The sequence below is a fragment of the Ammospiza nelsoni genome, chromosome 13 (assembly GCF_027579445.1).
Source record: "Ammospiza nelsoni isolate bAmmNel1 chromosome 13, bAmmNel1.pri, whole genome shotgun sequence".
NCBI classification, from domain to species: domain Eukaryota; kingdom Metazoa; phylum Chordata; class Aves; order Passeriformes; family Passerellidae; genus Ammospiza; species Ammospiza nelsoni.
Window position 1 is genome coordinate 18546140 of NC_080645.1, and position 23145 is coordinate 18569284.

General features: G+C 38.9%; 1 protein-coding gene across 2 annotated transcripts in view; it reads left to right on the forward strand.

Moving 5' to 3' along the window:
- CDH13 (cadherin 13) overlaps positions 1-23145 on the forward strand; it is a 442261-nt gene that overhangs the window by 397356 nt on the left and 21760 nt on the right. For both annotated transcript variants that reach the window (XM_059481271.1, XM_059481270.1), the window contains exon 11: positions 15422-15564. In XM_059481271.1, coding sequence (XP_059337254.1) covers positions 15422-15564 — 143 coding nt within the window. The remainder of the gene's footprint in view (positions 1-15421; positions 15565-23145) is intronic.

The following is a 23145-nucleotide window of genomic DNA, read 5'->3' on the forward strand; positions in this document are numbered from 1 at the left end:
GGACTCGCGTTTGAATGATGAGGAGGTGAATTTAAGCATATTTGAGGAAGGAGGAAAAAGGCAAGGCAGATAATTAAAAGTTTCAATTCTCTGCATCAAAGATAACATTGTTAATAACATTAATAGTTCAGTTTTTCTCCTTCAACTTCTATCATAGAAATACTAGTTTATCTGCAGAATGATTCTTAGCACATCATTTCCCTTGTTTTCTAAATGGATTTATTTATAGAATAATTCCTTAATCTTAAGTTTAGCTTTTATTCCAAAGACCTCTTATTTCACACACAAAAATTTGTGTCTATGGATGGAATTTCTGTTTGTCAGACCCTCAGCAGCTTTGCTCAGAACCTGGCTTGTGCAGGTATTTATTTCCTCTGGGTTTTGGACTGAGTTCAAGAAATGAATTTATTGGTGCTCTCCATAATTTATGTATTTTCATGGGAGATGGGAAAACTAACATTCATTATCATAACACCTGATTATGTGAGAGAAAAGCAATGAAAATGTAAGGATTTCATTACCAAAGCCAACAATCCAGGAGCTATTACCCAAAATTTTCCTCTTGACCTGCTGATTTTGCTGAATTTCTCCAAACTACTTTGACCCTGAATTTAAAGGGCACCCAGTGAGTCACTGAATACTCTTCAATTTGCTTTAAGGGTGGTGTAAACAGTTAAGAAACATAAACATGTTTTACAGTGCACTACACCTGGTGCCAAGGAACCCCCAAATCTTGACCAACTCATAAGATAAAGAGAATTTTCCCAGAAGATTTTCTATATCTGCATAGCAAACATGGAAGGCTTATAGCCAAAAGCAAGATTTTTTTTTTTTTTTCCTTTTATGTGCAGAAAAGAAGAGCAGAATTAAGCTAGCCTGGGCTGAGAATGAGGAATGATCATGGAAAGGAACTATGGAAAGGGAAATGGTTGTGTAAGTTAGAGGAAAATAATGCAAATGTCATGGAAATCTGGGAAATGGTAGAATGCATCAGGAAAAGGCTAATTTGAATACCTGTCAGTCCTATTGCTAAAATAACATGAAAGCATAAAACAGCATTTTTAAAAGATGTTTTAATGCTGACAGGTGTTGAAACACCTGGGTGCCAGCAGTGAAAAAGGCAGACTTGGGATGAGAACAGCATCTGCAATTAAGGACAGGGTGAAATTCCATGTATAAAAGCCAAAAGCACTCACTGTTGGGCTCTGGCTGAAATGTTTATCTCCAATTCCCACAGACAGGTGTGTGTTCAGAGTCTGGGACAATGTGCAGGACTTTTATAGAGCACTGATTCCAAATTTGTGGAATCCAATGATAATGGATAATAACAATAATTCCAATAATTTGTGGAATCCAATTCCAATAATTGTGCTGTCAGTCCTTGCTATGACTACATGGTAAAATAAAGGCCAAGCAGGATCAGCACAGGCTCCTAAATGAGTCTGGGGTTTAATTGATTATTAATAATCATGAGTGAAGCATGTTTTGTCTGTAAGAAGCAATGAATGTCAGATTTGTGTGTGTGAATTGTGTACATCATCCCCAACAAAGTACAAATCTCTTCAAAATGGGCAGACCAGCAGAGAATTGGTAATGTTGGTGGGCTTTTGGTTCTTTTTTCAGCCTGTTACTACTGAAATATATCCAATTGCAGGGATATTTTTAGTTAATTTTCTGTATAGAACTTGTAGAAGGAGCTGCTGATTATTTGTAATCAGGAAATTTAGTTACTCTACTAGATATAACATGATAAATGCATTTTAAGACCAACAAAAAAGAGTAGAGAAAGCATTTTTGCCATTGTCTGCAACTAGATTGAATTTATTCTTTGAACAATGCAGATCTGAATCAGAATCGAATTACTTATCTCTGAAAAACGAGGCTCACTTTGTAAAATTTCCTGAAGACAGCTGTACTTTTGAAGCAATTTTCCTTCTTATTCTTCAGCTTCAAGTGTTTTTGCAGGCTGAGGAAGAATTTCATTAGAAAGCTGAAACAAGCTGGCAAAAAATGTGTTTCAGTGAGAAAAATAAGGCTCCAAGCAGCTGAGCTGTGGCTGTGGCTGTTGGTCTGCACACCAATGGCAGAACTTGCATCGGCACTAAAATTCCCTTTCCATTGGCACTGAAATTCCAGAGGAACTCCAGGCAGATGTGAGAGCATCATCCTGGAAATAAGAGGTGGAAATCAGTGTTTGTTCCACTCTCCTTGCTCCCAGAAAGAAAAAGAACCTGTTTTTCAAGGTTCTTTTGTTCAAGCTGGGTCACATTTCTCACATCCATTGACCTTTCTTTTTTCCGTTTTTTCCTTCTTTTTTAAGCATTTAAATCTCTCTCCAGTTTCCATCTTTTCTATTAAAAAAATGAAAGAAATCCAGCAGGCCCCATTTTAATTATAACCCAACAATTTATTAATAGAACAGTAATGAAGTTTCTGAAATTTGATTTCTTAATCAGGGACCATTGTTATTTTTGTGCCAGATTTGAGAGTTTAATTTTGGGTACTTCTTCCCAACCTCTGAAATTTTAATCAGAAGTTTTTAAGTGTACATGTCAATGAGAAGTTAAAGGCCAAATTTAATAACATTTTCTACCTTGGGAAATTAAAAGAAGAACCTCACTCTGAAACCCATTATTAACAGTAGATCTTAATTAAACACAGTTATGGTTCTCAATATTTGACTGTGTGACGAGATTGGTTTCAGTATTTTTCCCTTTTTAGGATTCAACAAGTGCAGAATATTCAACAGTTAAACTTTTAACTACGTGTAAATAAGTTGTTTACTGCAGTGTATTTGTAATTTTTAATTAGAGCAGTGTTGTTTTCTGGCTTCGTGGCTTATCATGGCAATATATTTTTATTACCTACTGTGCTCTTGGATTTTAAATTATTTATGTAAACATATTGTTTATTCTCAGTAAGCAATGTGACTCAATGCTTCAGAAATATCTTCATAAGAAAAGTTTATTACAGCTCTAAAGCATATCTAATTCATTAAGTAGAATTAAAATGCAGCATTTGAAGCTGGAGAACTTAGAACCCAAAACTGCATCAAGTTTCATGGGCACATGAAAGGCTGCAGAGATATCTGAAGCTCTGTATGCAAATAAGATATATATTTATGTATAATATTTATTTATAATATTTATAGCAAGCTGCCCCACATAGTACAGGTGGCTCCTGGAAGCACAGGGACAATGTTTCCACATCTGGAAATAGGAGCAAAGTCATTTATTATTGTCAGCATTTCCAGATAACAGCAACTGCTCTGTCTGGGAGGGGATAAACTCTGTTTTTCTTAATATAAATTGCATTTTTCTGTGCTGCAAACTAAGCATTAATGAGGTTTCATGCTGGAGCATCAGAGCAGGGGAAGGAGGAGGCTGAGCCCAACTGAATTAAGGGTGATTGTGGTTTTTGCTGCCTTGGAGGAGTTGTAGTGAGTTTCTTTGTAAAGTCCCCAGTGAAAGGATGAGAGAAGAGAGAATCTTCATTTAACCAGAGGAGGTTCAGATTCGGCACTGGAAAAAATGAAAAATTCACTGCAAGGGTGGTGAGGTATCAGAATAATCCGCTCAGGGAGGTGGTGCAGACAGGTCTGGAAGTGTCAAAGTGTGTCTGGATGTGGAAATGCACTTTATGAGTTGGATCTTGGTTTGCAGCTGGATCTCAAAGGTCTCTTGCAGCCTGGATGATTCTGTGCATGGTTTGTGTTCTCACCAAGAACCTCTGGGTCATGCACTGGCCAATGCCTTTGGGAACAGGAGATTTTGCTGTTCTGTTTTAGATGAGATCATCCCGACTTTGGGGTTGGTGCTATGGAGCTGGTGGGAATCAGTGGAAATGTTGTAACCTCTGATCGATGGCAGCCATGATCTTCGTCCAAAAAAATGTATAAATAAAATAAAATGGCTGCCTGAAATGCTATAAAACAATGCTGAAACTACACTGAAATGGATTCATAGCTCTGTAAACTTCTCCTAAAACTCAAGTGGTTGAGAAAACTAAGGAGAATTTTCTGGGAAAAGTGAGTTTTATTCTGCTCCTTTCCTTGCCTGCCGATCCCCACCCTTCCACACAGAGAATGCAAAAGCCATGAATCACAAAGACAATTCAAAAAGCCTTTTTTGTGTCTCTTGCCAGGATTTTTCCAGAAATCCTGAACCCCCTGTGAACAAGGATGACGCTTCACATCACATTGCTCACAGCCACTTAAGGGATCAATTTTGCATACTTTGTTGCACATCAAGCCTTTTTAAAGCACTTTTGTTGCTGGTGGAGGTCAATAAATTTGCTTTTTTGGGATACACTCCAATCACTTCCAGAAGTACTCCATAATGAGAGAGGGATAGGAAGACTTAAAGAGTGAATGCTTAGGAAGCAACACACTTAGTCATGGTTAAATATGTCTCCTAGAGTCTGAAGGACTTGTCTTTGATTCCTAACAACAGGAGATTTGTTTTCCTTGTGCAGACAGGAGAATAGCTCCATTGTTACAAATGAATGGCTGAGCCATGCTCTCAGCATGCAGCAGCAGAGTTTTTCACTGTAAGTTATACCCAGGAGCATCTCCAGTTGGCTCTGCAGTTTTTATTGATGGCCTGCCTGAACCCAGCCACTGGGAATTTGTAGCGCATCTCTGGATCTGAAGTTGCTGTGTTTTGAGCAGTGTACACTGTTTTTCTCTTCCTTTCTCTTTTTTAAGTTAGATGGAAAGGCAGGGAGAGACAGAATCTGCTTGAAGCAATGAAAGGTTTTTTCACTTCTGTCTTTGTGAACTCTGAAGCACAGAAACTCCAGCTCTGGAGAGCTGTGGGTATGGGGGTGTCCAGCTAACAATGCCAGAAAAGGAGATTTAATCAGCTCTGAGAGGATGGAATTGGGCAGTTCCCTCACCCACTGCTGTAATTGCAGGTTCTCAGTGGCCGCTGGCTCAAGTGCATTTTACACAGAAATCTTTTTTCTGACACTGTTCCTTGAAGGTGTTAACACTATCTGAGTGGGTAATTATTGTCATGTTTGTATTTTGCTATCATAGAACTAATACCTGAAGGAAAAAATTGTAAAACTTGCATTGGATTTTTTTTTTTTTTTGGCAGTTTGACCAAACTGACTTCCACTTTTCATTTAAATTTAAATGGCCCCTCTTCCCCCATACAGCAAACTCTTTAGGCCTACAGCGTTAGGGAAAGCAGCAAAATTGTTTCTGGAGCTGTACTGTACCTCTTTTATTCTCCTCTCACACCCAGAACCACACTGATGTAACTCTGGAAGGAGGAAATGGAGCCAAATCAACCCCAGTTTCCCTGTGCAGAAAGTGATTTGTACCTGGATTTATCACCAACATTGAGCTAATGTGGAGGAAGCAGCTGATTAAAACAAACAAATCTAAAATAAGAAAATAAATAAAAATTCTCAGGTGGGAGCTACAGAGGTGGGACAGAAGGGAACAAATGACTGGAATTAATGCTGAGAGAGTTGAAACATCTGCCAAAGCTGACTCTGTAAAAGCTGTGGACAGCACCTGGTGCTGACCATCCAGGAGAGCCAGTTCCATCTCTGTCAGGGACACCTCCAAGGCTCCCCTGGTGGTTCTTTTTGCCCTCTTTTTATGATATTCTCTGCCTCTGTGTTGGGACAGATGTCTGACCTCTTCTTCTGCTGTTGTATATCTCAATTTTCAGTGCTTGGGGCCAACCCCATCTCCCCAGCTGGGGCTGAGCTTTGTTCCAGCATTTTTGCCTTGCTGGGAGGGGAGGGAGCCTCCCTGCTTGCCTTGTCTATGCTCATATCTTATCTTCTCTGGACTCTTGGCTCTTCCTAGCAGTTCCCAAGGTTTGGGGAAAGGTTTGTGTACATAAATAGGTTGGTATAGCATTATTTCATTGTCCTCTCCTGGTAGAAAAGGAGACAAAGCATGGGGGGAAATTTCATCCAGACTGAGTGAGGCTGTTCTGAAAACAGTGTCTCTTTCCTAAGGGGAGGGAAAAAAAAAATCAACCTGTCTCTCCTAGATTGGTCTCTGAAATAGCAGAAATGTCTGAATTAAATTATTAAAGGCTACCTAAAGCAGGGGGCCCAAGAATTCTCAATCCATGATTCATAGCTTTGCCCAGAACCCAGCTACCTGAAGCTAAACTTCATCACTCCTGACAATACTTGTCAAAAGATCCTGTTCTTAAAATTTTCCACTGCTCCACTCTGTTGGCATAAATCATACTTAATATGTTGATATTGAAGCTGTGGATGATAGCATTGAAAAATCTGTGTTTCCATGAAGTCAGATAAGCCCCAGTCACCTATTTCAACTTGCCTTGATATTACCTTTAGAATCCTGAATTCTTGATTAATAAGGATGAATGTAGCATTTAAGGGGAGTTTAATTAGACCCTCTGTCTTTATCCTGCATAACAATATTATGCCACATTATGATTTCAACCGTGTCAGCACTCAGAATGAATGGCTGTGAACTGTGAAATTATAGGGCACATTTTTCATGTCACTGCCTAAACAATATTGCAGATCTTCTTGAGAAATATAACAATGGGATCTATCAGTCACAAGTTATGCTTGCAGTGGAAGGCAGATCCAGACAATAACTCACTTTGTCATTACTGTTCTCTTGTAGCCTCAGAAAAGGCAGGATTTTGTCTCTGGAAGAAGTAAAGAGTATCTTGATTATAATAAGTTAGCTATCAAGTTTGAGGACAAAGTGTGAGTTTGAGTTGTGTTGATGGGGAAAAGGGTGGGATGAATTTCTCTTAATATTTTAAAGCTATTGAATTCTGGAGTCTCACTCAGCTGGGTTTGATCATCTGTGTGTAGCTACAGCTTTCAGTGGTGCTTTGATGGAAATTTATTTGGGCTGGTTGTAAGTGTGATTGGAGCTCCAAGGACCAGTGGTGTTTTACATGATGGCAAAAGCTGCAAAACCAAGCACTGAAATCGAAGATTTCCAATGAGATTGGTGCCATGGAGGGAAAGTGTCTAATTAAGCAATTCAGCTCTTGTGTCCTTAAAGCAAGTACAGATCTTGGATGGCACTGAGCAGATGTCTGGCACATCCTGGCCATATTTTATTAATTTAACATCTCCAGACTAAGGATAGAATAAATCATGGACACCCCCAATTCAGTGGCAAAATTCCCACTGAATCTGGGAGTTGTTTTCTATGTGGGAGCAGAAGCTTTCCCAAATGTACAGAATTTCTGTTGTATTCCTATTCTGACTGAATCTGGGAGTAAGTTTCCATGTCAGAGCAGGAGCTTTCCCAATACACAGAATTCCTGTTGTATTCCTATTCCTGCTGAATCTGGGAGTTGTTTTCTATGTGGGAGCAGAAGCTTTCCCAAATGCACAGAATTCCTGTTGTATTCCTATTCCTGCTGAATCTGGGAGTTGTTTTCCATATGGGAGCAGGAGCTTTCCCAATACACAAAATTCCCGTTGTATTCCTATTCCTGCTGAATCTGGGAATAGTTTTCCATGTGGGAGCAGGAGCTTTCCCAAGTACAGAGAATTTCTGTTGTATTCTTACTGAATCTGGGAATAGGTTTCCATATGGGATCAAGACCTTTCCCAAATACACAGAATTCCTGTTGTATTCCTACTTAATCTGGAAGGAGTTTTCCATGTGGGAACAGAATCTTCCCCAACACACAGAATTCCTGTCCTGATTTCACACCACAGCTCAGTGGCAAGGCAGCCCCAGCCTGTGCATTTCAAGGTACAAAGGCTCCATCTCCTTTCAGGCTCACTGCTGGTTATCCTTGGAGTGGAATTGAAGTTCACTGAAGAAATTGTCAGAAGGTTTAAGCACTCATTTTTACTAAATGGAGCTCTGCAATGCTACTGTAATAGGAAAAACGCCTTGTAGAGTTCAATTGGAATTTTTTTTCTATTAACTTTGTAATAAGGATGCCAATTTCTGCAAAATAGTTTCTGAGTAAGAGTGAAATTATGCACTTTGTTAAGCAGCAGTAAGCCTGCAGATTCAGTCTAGGTTCAAATGTGAATTACTGCATTAGGGACTGACTTCTTCCTGATTTTCTGCCCATTATACTCTGGGTAAATATGCCTAAAGAGACATGCACGCCTGCTCTACACAGAGCCAGATAATTGTTATCCATGGCATCCCTTGGGCAGCTCCTCTGGGTAGTGTCCAGCTCCACATCACCTTGGTGATACCAACCCTTCTCACCCAGATTTCCCTGCATACTCCAAACCCTGAATTTTTACACAATTCCCTGTTTTAATGGGTCTGGCAGAGAACTGTTTCCTCTTGCACATGGGAAATTTCCACAAGAATTCTCATTTCCTAAGGCCCAGCTCTCAGGAGATTCAACCCTGGCTCCTTGGTAGCATTTTACACAAATGCAGCCCCAGCCTTCATCTGGTAATATTTCAGGACTAAAATAACAAATATTTCTATTAGTAGGGGAGCAAGGTGTGCAGATTCTGGTCCTGGAAGCTTGTAAGTCATTAACCAATATTTTAAAAACATTTTAGCCCAGAAAGCAAACAGCACAGTCTCAGTTTTGTACATGTCCATGTCAGGGGTGTTAAGTCAGCTGACTCATGGAAACTGCTGCAGAGTTTGGGTTTTGAAGTGCAAGGGAAAAGAAAAAGAAGGAAAATCCCTTTTCCTTCTTTTTCTGGAGATTCAGCCCTGGGTCCTTGGTAGCATTTTACATAAAAATGTAAATGTTTATCAGATGAAGTGCCAGCCTTCATCTGATCATGCTTCAGGACTAAAATAATAAATTTTTCTATTAGTAAGGGAACAAGGTGTGCAGATTCTGGCCCTGGAAGCTTCTAAGCTATTAACCAATGTTTAAAAAACATTTTTAGCCCAGAAAGAAAACAGCTCTATCTCAGTTTTGTACATGTCCATGTCAGGGGTGTTAAGTCAGCTGACTCATGGAAACTGCTGCAGAATTTTGGTTTTGAAGTGCAAGGGAAAAGAAAAAGAAGGAAAAGCCCCTAATGGCTTTAATCTTTGTATAACTGTGCTTTTGAACAAGTCCTTCTTTGTGCAGCCAGGTGAGCCTTTTCATTAAAACTTCTGTCATTTCAGAAGGAGGAAAAAAACCCAGGTTCTTTTAGTTTTACAGGTTTTGAGGCTTCCAGTTTTTTGTCTGTCAAATTGAAACATTAAAATTCACCTCACAGTGATGCTCTGGGACTGCATTGAAGGTGGCAGGCAAAACATTCAGATCCCAAAAGACAAGGGAAAAGGGTGAGAGAAATTTAACACCTGGGTATCCAACCAGGGTTAAACAGCACAAAGTAACTTGGGCATAACAGAATTTTAGGAGATTAAATACATTCAATTCCCAGGGCACTGTAATTGTGTGCACTGAATGCAATGGATATCAAGTAGAAAATAAAATTAATACTCATCAAGAACAAACCACTTTCCAGCCTTGTAACATCAATAACAAGAAAAGGAAAGGAGAGGTGAGAGATTCAGTAACTTGGTTAATAATGAGAGTGCATAATTTCCAAGGAAAAATTATATTACCACCTGATAATGTGAAGAAAAAGCACATTTAGTCCTGACTAGTAATAAGTTTTAAATTAGGATTTTGAGGGTTTTTTTCCCCAGCTTGTTTCAAATACACTATGTACTTCCTGGGTGTGATGGGGCTGGGATAGGTTTGGGTACATATTTGGGAGTGTTTGGGTCCATATTTGGATTCTTGAAGAGGTGAGTTCCAGAGTCAGGGGTATCCAGGGCTGGGATGTGTTTGGGTGCACATTTGGGTGTGTTTGGATCCATATTTGGATCCATATTTGGATTCTTGAAGAGGTGAGTTCCAGAGTCAGGGGTATCCAGGGCTGGGATGTGTTTGGGTGCGCATTTGGATGTGTTTGGATCCATATTTGGATCCATATTCTTGAAGAGATGAGTTCCAGAGTCACCCAGGGCTGGGATATGTTTGGGTACATATTTGGGTATGTTTGGATCCATATTTGGATCAATATTCTTGAAAGATGAGTTCCAGAGTCAGGGGTATCCAGGGCTGGGATATGTTTGGGTGCACATTTGGATGTGTTTGGATCCATATTTGCTGCAGGATTAGGATGTGGACAGTGCTGCTCTGCCCTGCCCTGCCCTTTGGGGAGCTGTTTTGGGAGCTGTTTCCAGGCCAGGGGTTCCTGTGGGACTCTGCTATCATCCAGGGCACAGCTGGGGCTCCCTGGAGCTGCCAGAGCAATCCTTGCCACCGTCCAGCACAGCTCTATTGATCCTGACCGATTAAAACTTCCCAGCCCAAGCCACTTCCAGCCTCCTGTCTGCCCATCTCTTAGGGGGAAAAAAAGAACTGGAGAAGCTGGAAAATGCTCTGCTTCCCAGCTGTGCTCAATACTGACATCTCACTGCTGGATTTTAAAACTTTCTCCATTTTTCAAGAGCTACCAGGGCAGTTCTTGGGCAGCAAATGGGTTTGCAGTGGGAGCACAGGCACAAAGAACAGGGATGAGCAGAAACTTTGATAGAGTTTTCCTGCCAAAATCCTTCTCTGGGTAGTTTGTAAAAGACCCCGAAGCTCATCTGATGCTGATTAGCTTTGGAGGCACAATTGCTACAATGAGAAAACTTTTAGTGATTTGCATGTGTTGACAATTATTCTAACAGTAACAACCTGATTATACCAGTGTGTTAGTCCCAGATATGGTGTATTATTCCCTAGCTTTAGGAATAATTCTGATAGTTATGGCCTCTGGCTTCATTTAACCATAGCCCTAATCACTTCTGATTAAAACATACATAAATGAGTTTGTGGATTTTTTACTTTTTTTCTTTTTACACCTCAGCTTCTTGAGGGTTTTTTGCCCCAAAGGAAAAAAAAAGAGAGAAAATTAGGTTTCAGCACAGAGAAATGTTTGAAAGACTGTTCAACAATAATGAAAAATATTTTCATTTCCAGAACATTTTATTTAACCACCTCATTAATAGTTTTATTATTTTGATTTGATTAATTGTTGTTGGTTTTGTGATTGGATTTATTTTATTATTCGAGTTGCAATGACTCTCCTGGTACTTTCTTCATGCTCACCAAGGGGTTTACACCATTATTTCTCCACACAAATAACTAATTAGTCGACCATTTTCTCATTTGACATTTCTCAGTGGCGGGGGACTGCAAACTGAATTTCATCTGATTTTTCAATCTGTTTTGATGGTATCATTGGAGATTCAGGATTGTGATGAAAGCCAGCCTGTTAAATCCCTGATGTGGCAAACAAAACAAAGCTGAGATGAGGAATATTTTAGGTGAGATGGGGGAGATGGGTGCATGGTTTTCTGCAGATGCAAACAGGAGCAAACCTTGACTGCAGAGAGACACAGCCTGCACACCCTTCCCTGTTTGGGAAGGGTTTTTATATCTGGGCAGTGGTTTTATATCTGAGTAATAAATGGAATCCAAACCTCTGTATTCACCTGCACCTCATAATTAATACATTTGATTAATCCACATTGGTTTTCAGTATCTGGAAAAAAAAATAAATGAATCACAGAATAACAGAATGGTTTGGGTTGGAAGAGCTCTTAAAGATCATCTCATTGCAGCCCCCCTGCCATGGGTAGGGATGTCACCCCAACTGCTCCAACAGCATTCTTCCAATGGCTTTAATGCTACAAACATTTTAAAATTAAAAACAACAAACAAACAAACAAACCCAAAAACCCCCAAAACAAAAAAACAAAACAAAAAAAAAAAAAACCAACCAAAAAAACCACACACCAAAAAACACCCAAGAAAAATAAAAACCCTAAACAACAAAATCTTGGAACCTGTATAAAAATGATCTTTACAAAATCAAATGTCAGCATAGTGACATTACTATAATATACATTAGAGAATTGTTGTTATTGTTTTATTTTCACATGGGACAGGAATTTGAGAGCCAGCTGTATATATATATATATATATATATATATATATATATGTATAATATATCTAAATATATTATACATAAATATATTTTGAAATATATATACATATATATGTACATTCCCAGCATACATACATACATATATTATTTTTATATATGTATATATGTTTATATATATGTATATATATATGTTTGTGTGTATATATATATGTATATAGGTATATGTGTATATGTGTATATATATATGGTTTTTGCCCTCCCCAGAGCTTTTAATCCAGCCTGGGAGCAGGAACACCTTTGTTATCTCATGGCCAAAAAGCAGAAAAACTGCAGTGTGTCCCCAGTAATGAGTGTGGAGTGTGGTTCAGCTGGAGAATTGCTGTGCTGCAATAAGGTTCCCTTTCTGCTCCTCCTGGTGCCATATGCTGCCCTAATTAGTGCAGGCAAAAGGTAATGAGAGCACAGTGGAGAAGAGGGAGCTCCATGGGAAGCAGGCTGATCTCTAAAACTCTGCATTATGTCATCCCTATGTAGAGCACAATAGAGTTCTCATCCAGGTTTTTAATGTTGCACTTATATTTTGGGATGGTTTTTTATCTTTCTCTGAGAAGCACCACTGCTTCTCTGGGTGTGATATTTGTGCTGTAATTGCTGCACCAGCCTCTCCCAAAAAACTGAACTTTTCCTAGGGGTGGTGCCTCATGATTTTTCAACCAGCCTTGATGCAAAGCTGTTCGTAAATTTTAAATAATTTCCATATATCCGCTATTCTATTTTAGTTCTGGACCAAGTACAAATTTTGATTTGTCCTCTGCTGTGCGTCCACAACCTCTCTGTGTCTCTTTGGAGCTCTGTGTTCCGGGTGTGCACTGGAACATTGGAGCAGACAATTTCCAGGCTGAGGGAGCTGCTTTTGCTGCTCTCTTTGCAATACCTGGCTGAGACAGCCCCAGGACATGAACCCAGAGCAAGGAGGTCACAGTCAGAATGTGTCACACCCTCTTTCCCTTCCATCTCGTCACACAAGCCCTTGGGAGCTGGGAGCTGTTGGCACAGTTTAAAAGTAAAAGGAAAAAAAACCCAAAATGAAACAAACTCCATGAGCAGCACTGCTGCAAAGCAGAATAAAAGCAAACCAAAGAGTAATTGGCACAGCAGAGAGCACAGCTCTGTGTACATCTGATACATCACTGTGCTCAGGACTGCAGATACAGCAGGTACATCTAGAAAAGTTCATGTTTAACCGCCTAAAAAATAGTCTGATTTTAAAAGCTGCTGTGCAATCAGATCCCACCCAAGTCAAAAGTGGGAAGTGAATCTTTGCATTCAAAACTTCTATTTTTATCATGTTTTTTATGATGGGTCCATTCTAAACCTTTGCTAGCAGAGCCCTCAAAAAATGGAACAAAAACCAATGAAATGTGCTGCAATATGCTCTTACAATAAGTAAAAATGTGGTGGGAAAGACAAAGTGCTACTTTCACAATATCCTGTGCCAAATCACAGGTTATACAATCCAGGTTTTTATTTGCACAGCCAACAGTGCTTTGTAGAGCAATCAGGGAAGATAATACAATCCATTTTACATTCTCATTACTTTAGAAGTGTTGAATCTTCTGAAATGGTTTCGGGGTTAATTGAGAATTTGCAATTTTACAATAGACTAGGAATTGTTTAGGCTGCCCTTGTTCCATATTTCTGTGCATACCTTTGTTGCAAAGTTATAAAAACAACAATAAAAGAAGAAACAAAGAAGTGAAATGAAATGATCTGCATTGTTCCTGTTGCAGGCACTCATTTTTGTGGGAGATAAAGCTGAGGTATTGATTAATGTTTAAATGGCTATTAGGAGGAAGGACGTGTTGGGTTTATGGAAGATCTCACTGTGCACTAATGCTTTCCTTTGATTCTTTCCCACACATTCCCTAGGGGATAATTTCTGCTCCTGAGGAAGCCAGTGGTGAAACTCTGAGTTACTTTTTTATGCCAGCATAAATAAGCCAACTATTTTCCTTATTTATCTCTTTTTTTGCATAAATTCCAAAAGTTTCTGGTTGCCAGATCTGCTCTTTAACTTATTTTAACATCATAAGAGCTCATAAAGGTGTGTAATTTTTCCTGGCTGTATATGCTGAAGTTTTGATGTTCACTCTGCCTGAATATTCCTGTGCACCACAGTCAGGCTCAGCAGCCCCCAGGAAATTCCATTTTTCAAGCCTGAAGCAAAGTTGTGGTAAAAAGCAGCAGCCTGGGCAGGGCTGTCTGTCAGCACTTTGTTAGAGGCTGAAATTTTATTTAATTGTACCTTTTTTTACCCCCTCAATAATGTCTTGTTTTTTCTTATTCCCTCATATTTGCAATGATAATTTTAATATTTTTTGCAACATTATCACACAGAACTTTCAGGTGAATTCACTTCCAGGTGAATGTAACTGTGAGGCACTGCCTTGGCACAGACTCATTAAACAATAACAGGTTCCATGTCAATTGCTGGTAATTTAAAATGTCTATAAAAGGTTGTATGGTGGTTTATGACCTATAACAATTCACTACAAAAAAGATAAACAGGTTATTATCCCAGGTATTGATTATATGATTGGAGTTTTTGTTTAAAATATAAACACATTTAATTGGAGAGGGAATTGGTATCAGTTAGTTCAGCTCTGGATTGTTCTTTACTTAATATATTTAATTTTGTATAGAGTTAGGCCCTAATCATGAACATTCTTATATTTATTGCTTCAGTCAAGCTCAGGGAAGTTCCTGGTGTGTACACTCCCCAATCTCTCTAAACATTTCCAGTTTTGGGGGCTGAGTATTTGTGCTGATTAAAGGAAAAAAAGCACACCAGGGAATTTCATATTGGGGCATCTTGGAGACAGCATTCCCAAACTGTGACTGAGGCAACGTGGATATGTCTGAATTTAATCAACAGAAGGAGGAAGCTCCAGACCCCAGAGTGCAGAACAAGAGTGTGCAAACAGGGCTGGGTGTAACCACCTCCCCCTGACCTGGTGAATTCATTGTCTGTCTCTTCTGCCACCATTCCCCACAATTTAGCGCATTTCCAGCTCACCCAAAATAAATAATGGTAAGAAAAAAGAAAATAGAACCTCTCAAACATAAATTAAAAATACAGCTTCTAGTCCAACTGGAATTTGGAGTCTGGAAAGAGGATCCTGGGACAGGATTCATGAGGTGAGTGCGGGTGCAGAGGCTGTTGGAAGTGTTCTGGCTGTATAACACAGCACTAGGAAACAGGTCTTATATAATATCCTAAATATTGATTTCTCTGCTAAACTTTGGGACAAATATATATATATCCAAAGGAATTGACTCAAACCTCTAACAACACTGAACTGTCTGTAAGGCAGGGCACAAGCTTAAATTGTGTTTTTGCAATATGAAGAGATCCACTGTGGAAGCCAGTGAGTGCCCAGACAGATTCCTTTGCAGCAATGCATTTCTTTGACGTTCAGATTTATAATTTGCTAACAACTTCTGCCCTTTTGTTCAGGTATTCAGTGTACAAGGACCCAGCAGGGTGGCTGGAAATCAACCCCACCAACGGCACCGTTGGCACCACGGCAGTGCTGGACAGGGAATCTCCCTTCGTGCACAACAACATCTACACTGCTCTGTTCCTGGCCATCGACAGTGGTGAGTGACCCCTCGGGCAAAATCCTGAATTTCCTGCTTGAAATGCTCTGTTCTGAACGCTGCAAGTGATGCCTCAGGTTTGGCTTTTCTGTTTTTCCCATTCTGTGCTGCTTTAGTGTGTGGGTCTGGGCTCACATCAGGGGATGCTGAGCTCTGTGCACAGAGCAGGGACACAAAACAATTCCTGCTCCAGCTGGGCACCAAGGACAAATGATCCAAATCTCAGCCCAGGAGCACAAACACCGTGGGCTGGAGAGAGAAAAACAAGCAGGGTGGGACTGCAGGGGCTAAAGCTGCAATGGGACAATGAACTGCAAGGTGCAAATGGAGCAGAGCTGATCCCAGGGAGAGACCCCGGGAGCGCTCGAGCATTTTGGGGCCATTTTGGGTCATCTTGGGTTCATTTTGGGACCATTTTGGTTCATCTTGGGTTCATTTTGGAGCCATTTTGGTTCATCCTGGGTTCATTTTGGGGCCATTTTTGGTCATCCTGGGTTCATTTTGGGGCCATTTTGGTTCATCCTGGGTTCATTTTGGGACCATTTTGGGTCATCCTGGGTTCATTTTGGGACCGTTTTGGTTCATCTTGGGTTCATTTTGGGGCCATTTTGGTTCATCCTGGGTTCATTTTGGGACCATTTTGGGTCATCCTGGGTTCATTTTGGGACCGTTTTGGTTCATCTTGGGTTCATTTTGGGACCATTTTGGTTCATCTTGGGTGCAGGCCTGGCTGGGCTCTTGTGCTGCCCAAGGTGGATCCATGGAGGAGATCCTTTTAATAAATCCCTGCTTTATTCATTAACTCTGCCCAGCCTCTGCTCCAGCTCAGCCCTCACAAGGCATCACACGTGTAAAATTAACCAGGTTCTGCATCACTTTTCTGTGGCCACCTAAATGTATTGGAGACCATTTTAGAAACCAGAAGAAAGAGGAATTAACTTGAAACTTGCAAAGAGGAATTAACTTGAAACTTACAAATTTATAACAGCTTTAATTTAGCTTTAAACCTTACAGATTTATTCCTACACTGATGTCTTAATGCTAGGTGTAATTAGTCTAGAAACATTCTTGGAAATGTGATAAATCTTCCTAATCAGAGTTAATTTCTTCACAATATTTGAGCAGTCAGCGTGCCTGAGGCACTTAAATACCAATAACAGCTCATCCTTGATATGCTGGATTATAATCTATTCACTACAATGACAGTGACAATAAAAACACAACTAAACTCCTTGTTAAAAAGGAACAGTTTTTGCATATTGTGTGTACTAAAGTTCCTCCTGTCAAACAGAATCCAAATTGAGCTATCTAAGGAAAATCCAGAGAGTGACTCTGGAGCAGAGGAAGAAAGAGCAAATCTTGAAGGTTTCAAATCTCCTGAGCTAAAGGCACAAAATAAATAAAAGATTTGCCTGTAATATAACAGCTAATATGCTAACACTTTTTCACAGCTGCAGCTGGTTTAGCTCTGGTGATGAATTGTAAAATGCTCTTTTTGAGAGAGTAATTCTACATTTTTATAAGCACATGACTCCGGGAACATTTGCAGGGCCTGACAGGAGAAAGAAAATATCGCCTTAAGTATAAGAGAAAAAAAAAAATCTGCTGAGGAGATGATTTACTTATATATTAATATACATATTTTCCTTAGGAAATTTCTGGGGGAAAATGTAGCACTAAACATATTTCTGTCTTTTGCTTGCTATTGGATTTTTTTTTCTATTTTTAATGCATCTCAAAATCAGGTGCACTGGGAAATGTCATCTCACCATGAAAGTAAAAATTTGGGGTATTACTGAGGGGTTACCCAAAGGACAAAGTTGTGTTTTAAAGGTGAAGTCAGATATTGTCACAGAGAATAGATGGAGAAAGGACATGAGTGTTCTTGGCTGTGGGAACCAGCCTGAGTAATGTGGATTTTTGGGAACACCTTTATGTACAACTTAGGCCTTGCTCGTTTATTCTAAACCCAGAACTTCACTGCTTTTAATTCTCAGATTTTTTTTTTTTCTATTGAGGATAAATGAGAGAAAGGGAAGCTGTGCTGGACAGCAGAGCAAAGGAATCCTGTTCACTTGGGATTCTGAGGCAGCACCTGATTGCAGCCCCTGTAATTGTGTTTATTTGTGACTCTGTCAGTGCAGGAGTTCATCTTCTCCAGCATTATTGACTCCTGTGAATGCAATGATCACAAACCACACGTGTGCACTCAGGACTGTCATGCTAAGGGGTTAATAATGATCTTTTCCTGCCATCAGCAGCCCTGCCACACGTGGCAGTGGGAATAAACAGCAGAACTTAATTAGCTGATATTAACCTTGTGCCCTGCATCACCTCTGCATTAATTACCAGGCAGCTTGGGGAGCAAATTCAAGTTAGAGATGGGCTGGGAAGCGGGAAAATTTCCTGCTGGCCTGGATGAATGACTCTGGCTAAAGCAGCCAGGGAGGTCTGGGGGTTGATCTCAGCAGGCTGGGCTCTGCCTTGCCCCTGCAGGGACAGCTGGGACTGACAGCATCCCTGGGAAGTGTTCCCAAATTTGTTTCCAGGCTGGCACTGTGATCTAGCACTGCTGGGAAACCACTTTATCTCTGCAGCCATCAGGGCTAATGTCCAACTTGAAATATTGCAATAGATGAGAAACCAAATTGTGGGAAAATGCTATGAAATGAATACAGAATTAGTTCAGGACTCTAAAAGAAGGTTGTGTTAACTGAAAAGGGGGAAAAATCAGATTGAACAGAACTATCTGCACCTCCTTAGAGCAGCATTGTCCATGGGCTGCAGACCTCTCTCTTCAGGTTAATAAGTGGAGCCTGTCTAAAGCCAGTGAAAATGCCTGGGACTTCTCAGTGAGCGGGCAGCCAAGAGCAGGATTAAGAACTGCCAAATGAAACAGGGCAATAAAGTGAAAATTTAGAGGCATTTCCAATAGAGCAAGTCATTTGCTTGGGCTAACTGACTTGTGGTGAAAAGGAAGGAGAGGAAAAAAAGAAATACTTTAGCAGAAACTCTTTTTGCAAAAGCATTCAGTGGAGGTTTTTATTTCCTTTGGCCTCTCAGCTCATCTCTCAGTCAAATCTGAGATGGCACAGGCAATGGGAAAGTTGATTTTATCAGGCTTTCCTTCCCTGTCCTGGAAATCCAGAGAGCTCAGGTGATGCCCAGGGCACTGCCCAGCACTGGGAACTGGCACACACAGCAGCTCCCAGGCACTGCAAGATGTGTGATCATCTTTAACAGAATTTATAGTGAATAACTCTAAAATAATCTAAAACCTTTTGTCTTAGCCATTGCTGAAGTGCATGAGCCATATTCTAAAACATAAATATAAATATTAATTAGAGTTCATAGCATTTACCTGCTTACAGAAAAGGTTCTGTTGTCCCCCTGTGTTCCATGCTCACCCCTTTATAAAATAACCTTACATTTGAGTGCTGTCCTGGGGAGGAGTGCAGACAGCTGCAAACAAACCCCACAGTGATCCTTTTTCCTTCTTCCTTTTTCCTTTCTCCCTTTTCCTTTCTCCTTTCTCCTTTTTCCATCCCCTTTTGCTGATGTCAGTGGAGAATCTATCACCAGTTCCATCTGACTCCTAGTTATTACACTTCAGTGCAGGGAGCAAGTGCCAGGGCATTTTATTTTTTCTTTTTTATCTGTAAAGAGTTGGATATTTCTGTCACAAGTAAAACCTGGAGCTTTGTGCTTGGTGTTTCTTTGTATAAACCTGTCACATCTTTATCTTTTTTGGGGATATCACTTTACCAGTAGGACAGGAACAATGAAAGGGACAGAGAAAATGGAGTCACTCCACTGCAGGAAATAAGCTGGCTCTTTATGAGATTCTTTCTGACCTTTATGATATTATTTCTCAGCATTATCAAATTAACTGCAGCTAAAGGTGGTAAAGTATGAATTATGTTATTCCTGATCCAAACAGTTCCTGTATCTTCCCAAACACACTTGAAACAATGTGTAACAGCAAATTTGATGGAAACACTGTTAATTTATTGATAATAAATTTTGACCTTTTATAGGGGTGCATTACACTTTGAAAAGGACTTTTTGGAAGAAATATCCCAATTTTCTCAGTACATTTGATTTCAGTAAAAGGTCAACTTAGTGTCTTTAGAATTTGAAAACTTTTTATTAAAGACCTGTGTGACCACAGAGTCTCTGGCCTATTAAAGAAGAAATTAAACCCTGGTAGGAAATACCATGCAACAGAGTTAACACATTAAAGTGTCATGAACTGTGTTTAATCTGAGAATGAGCTGATAATGGGGCAAATTCAGGTATATGCAAACTTGGGAAACATCAGAGGTTTCATTAAATTAACAAAAGTGCCAACAATGGTGATCATTTTATTTGGCACTCCAATCCCTGAACCCAATGCAGCATCACAGCATTATTGGGAGCTTTTCTGCCAAAAGGGATTTTGCTCATTCCATGAGAGGAGAAATCTTTTGGGTTTGAGAAACCTGTGTGGAACAGAGCTTCCGAATGTGCTCTGTGGTGCCATCCTGCAGAGCCCATTGCTCACTGAATTTGGGATGAGGATCACAAAGCAGAGCACCTGCGTGTTTTTCTCATTCCGCCATGCTAGCACCTCTCCAGGAAAGGTCTTTTTTTTCCTTTTCCCTGAATTCTGAGAGTTTGAGTCACAATCTAGAAAAAGTGAGGGAGGAGAAAACCATGGCTGGAGGTGAAGCTGAAAAATACCTGGAAAATCTGTGAAATCTTTAAAAGATAAAATTCATTTCTCCATTTCCTTTTAGAGGAATGAATAATAATTCATCCCCAGATTTATCTTATTTATACAAGAATCACTCTTTTTTTGGTGCAATTAATATCCCATTGTGTAGCCTTTTTCTATCTCTTTAAAAACAAAATCTTTGGGTATTTTTGGTTGCTTGACCCATAGAAAACCCACCTATGTAGTCCATTATTTGTCACCTGGTGACAAATAAAGACACACTAATCTTGCTGGTTGGGTTAAATGCAAAGTGAGGTTGGATTCCACTTTTTTGGGGGTGGTTGGATGCCATCCCAGTGGGGCCCCACCTAAAGAGAAATATTCTCCCAGTGAGTCTGATGCAGTGTGAGCATTCCACATTCCCTCCCTGTCATTCCTGTCACCAGGGAGCTACTGAGGCAAAATTTGGGAATAGAACTTCAGCTGCATTAAACAAAGAAATAAATATCATTAGAAGTAATTTTAGCTGTGAGTTCAGGGTTTGCCTTGAGCTACACTGGCAGTTTAAGCAAAAAGCAACTTGGACTTTGCTGTGGGCTGCACTCACGAGCTGCACTCGTGAGCTGTGGCACTGCCTCACTTTTCCTGAGCAAAAGGAAGAAATGGTGAATCAGGGTCTAGTTTTTTCTCACTTTTGCCTGTGTTTCCAAGGAGCAGCTGAACCCAAGCAATCCTGAATCCAATTTATTGTGCATGTCTTGGCACTGCTAATCATTGGAAAGAAAACTTTGTATTCTGTCCTCTGTGTGATGAGCAGTAACACACAGCACCCAGGAAAAGCTGGATAACAAAGAGAATTGCGGCACTGTGCAATTAGAACTTCTCCTGACATGTATCTAACCTGTCTCCTCTCTCCATGATGCGCATAATTCAATTACCACAGATTGATTCCACCTAAACCACGCTATTTTTGAAGAAATCAGGCAATTAGTTACCATGGCAACCCAATTAAGCCAGTTTTATCCCCCTTATCTTAATTGCTGTATTAATTGAGAAGAGAAAATAAATTGAAGACTCATCCTTTTCTTGCCATTTTACATTTCAGTAAAATATGAATTGCACACAAAATATTGTTTTAATTTGTCATCATGGACTCATGATTGGAAAAAGAAATGGGAATGCTGAAAACAGTATTTAAGACGGATGGCAGATGTCAGTAGCAATTGGAGATGCTGAGAGAGCTGGGCTCTTCTGAAATGTAATTACTCACAAACAGGAGCTGCATGTTTTATTTGAGGGGATAAATGAAGGGTTGGAACTTTAGAAGAAGCCAACAGCATTACAGGTGTCCTGATATTTTTTAAACATGCAGATATTTTTTATTTTATATATTTTCTATATAATTTATATAATATCTATTTCATAGATTATATCTAAATATATACATATATAAACTCATATTATAATATAAATAAAATATATTATAAACTTCTATTATAATATATAATAATATATATAAACTATATATAGATATATAAATATTTATTTATTTATATATTTTCAGTAAATATATTCTATATTTACTATATATAGTATATAGTATATAATATATATTATATAAGAAGTATAGAATATATAATATATATTCTATATTTACTATATATAGTATATAAAATATATAATACATATATATTCATTTTAATGAATATATAAATATACATTCTGTATTATATATTATATGTAAAATATATAATACATATTTATATATTCATTATACATTTCCTATATTATATTTCTTTTCGATTATATTTAATTATCTATTATCTATTATCTATTATCTAATATATATTATATATTATATATTATATATTATATATTATATATTATATATTATATATTATATATTATATATTATATATTATATATTATATATTATGTATTATATTTATTTTATGTTATATATTATATTTACTATCTTTTTATATATTTACTATAGATAATATATTTTTATGTATTATATATAAATGTGTAATATATAATTTTTCTTTTATATATTTTATATTTCACTTTATATATTCAATATCTATATTTAATAATATATTTATGATATATTAATATTAATATAAATATTAAAATATTATTTATTATTAATATTTTATTTTATTTTTCTATTTTATATGTTTTACAAATCATCCATATGTTAATATAGATGGAAAATGCACAGGAAATTTGAATTCATGGGGAATTAGGGACAAAATATCAGCACATGGTTTGAGTAGAGCAGTTGTGTGAGCAGCTCACCCAAATTTTGGCGTCTCCCCTGCCCTGGTTCCGTTTGCTCTGGCTGAGCCATGAGCTGAGCTCCCCCCGAGCGCAGAACTGTCTGCAGGGATCCCTGCCAAAGCTCCGAGCTCACACAGATTCTCTGAGCACAGCAACACCATATGGCGGGGAAAAAACCCCATGTGAGGGATGAGACAGAAATTTGTGTTTAGCTTCTCAGAGCAGCATCACTAGAGAGCATGAGAAGCACTGTTCATGTTTGAGGAGCAGTGTGTAATTTGTGTGACTTTAATAATTCTGATATTATTCTGTGCATCTTTTCATTAGGATTCAATCATTAAAAGTAAACAAAGTATCTTTTTCTATAACACTTATTTTCAAACTAATTTTTCAACTGGTGGTAGCAACATGGTCATTTATGCTGGCAGCAATAAAATCCAGTTTAAAATCCACATTTCCTGGTTACAGCCCCTTGCATTGGAGACTCAGTTCACCACCAAGTTTCCACTTTGTTTCACTGTGAAATTCTCCATCCTTCAATCTCTGTTTCAGCAGCTTTTACCCAAACCAGTGATGCTGTTTCACTCCTATGATGGCCATGG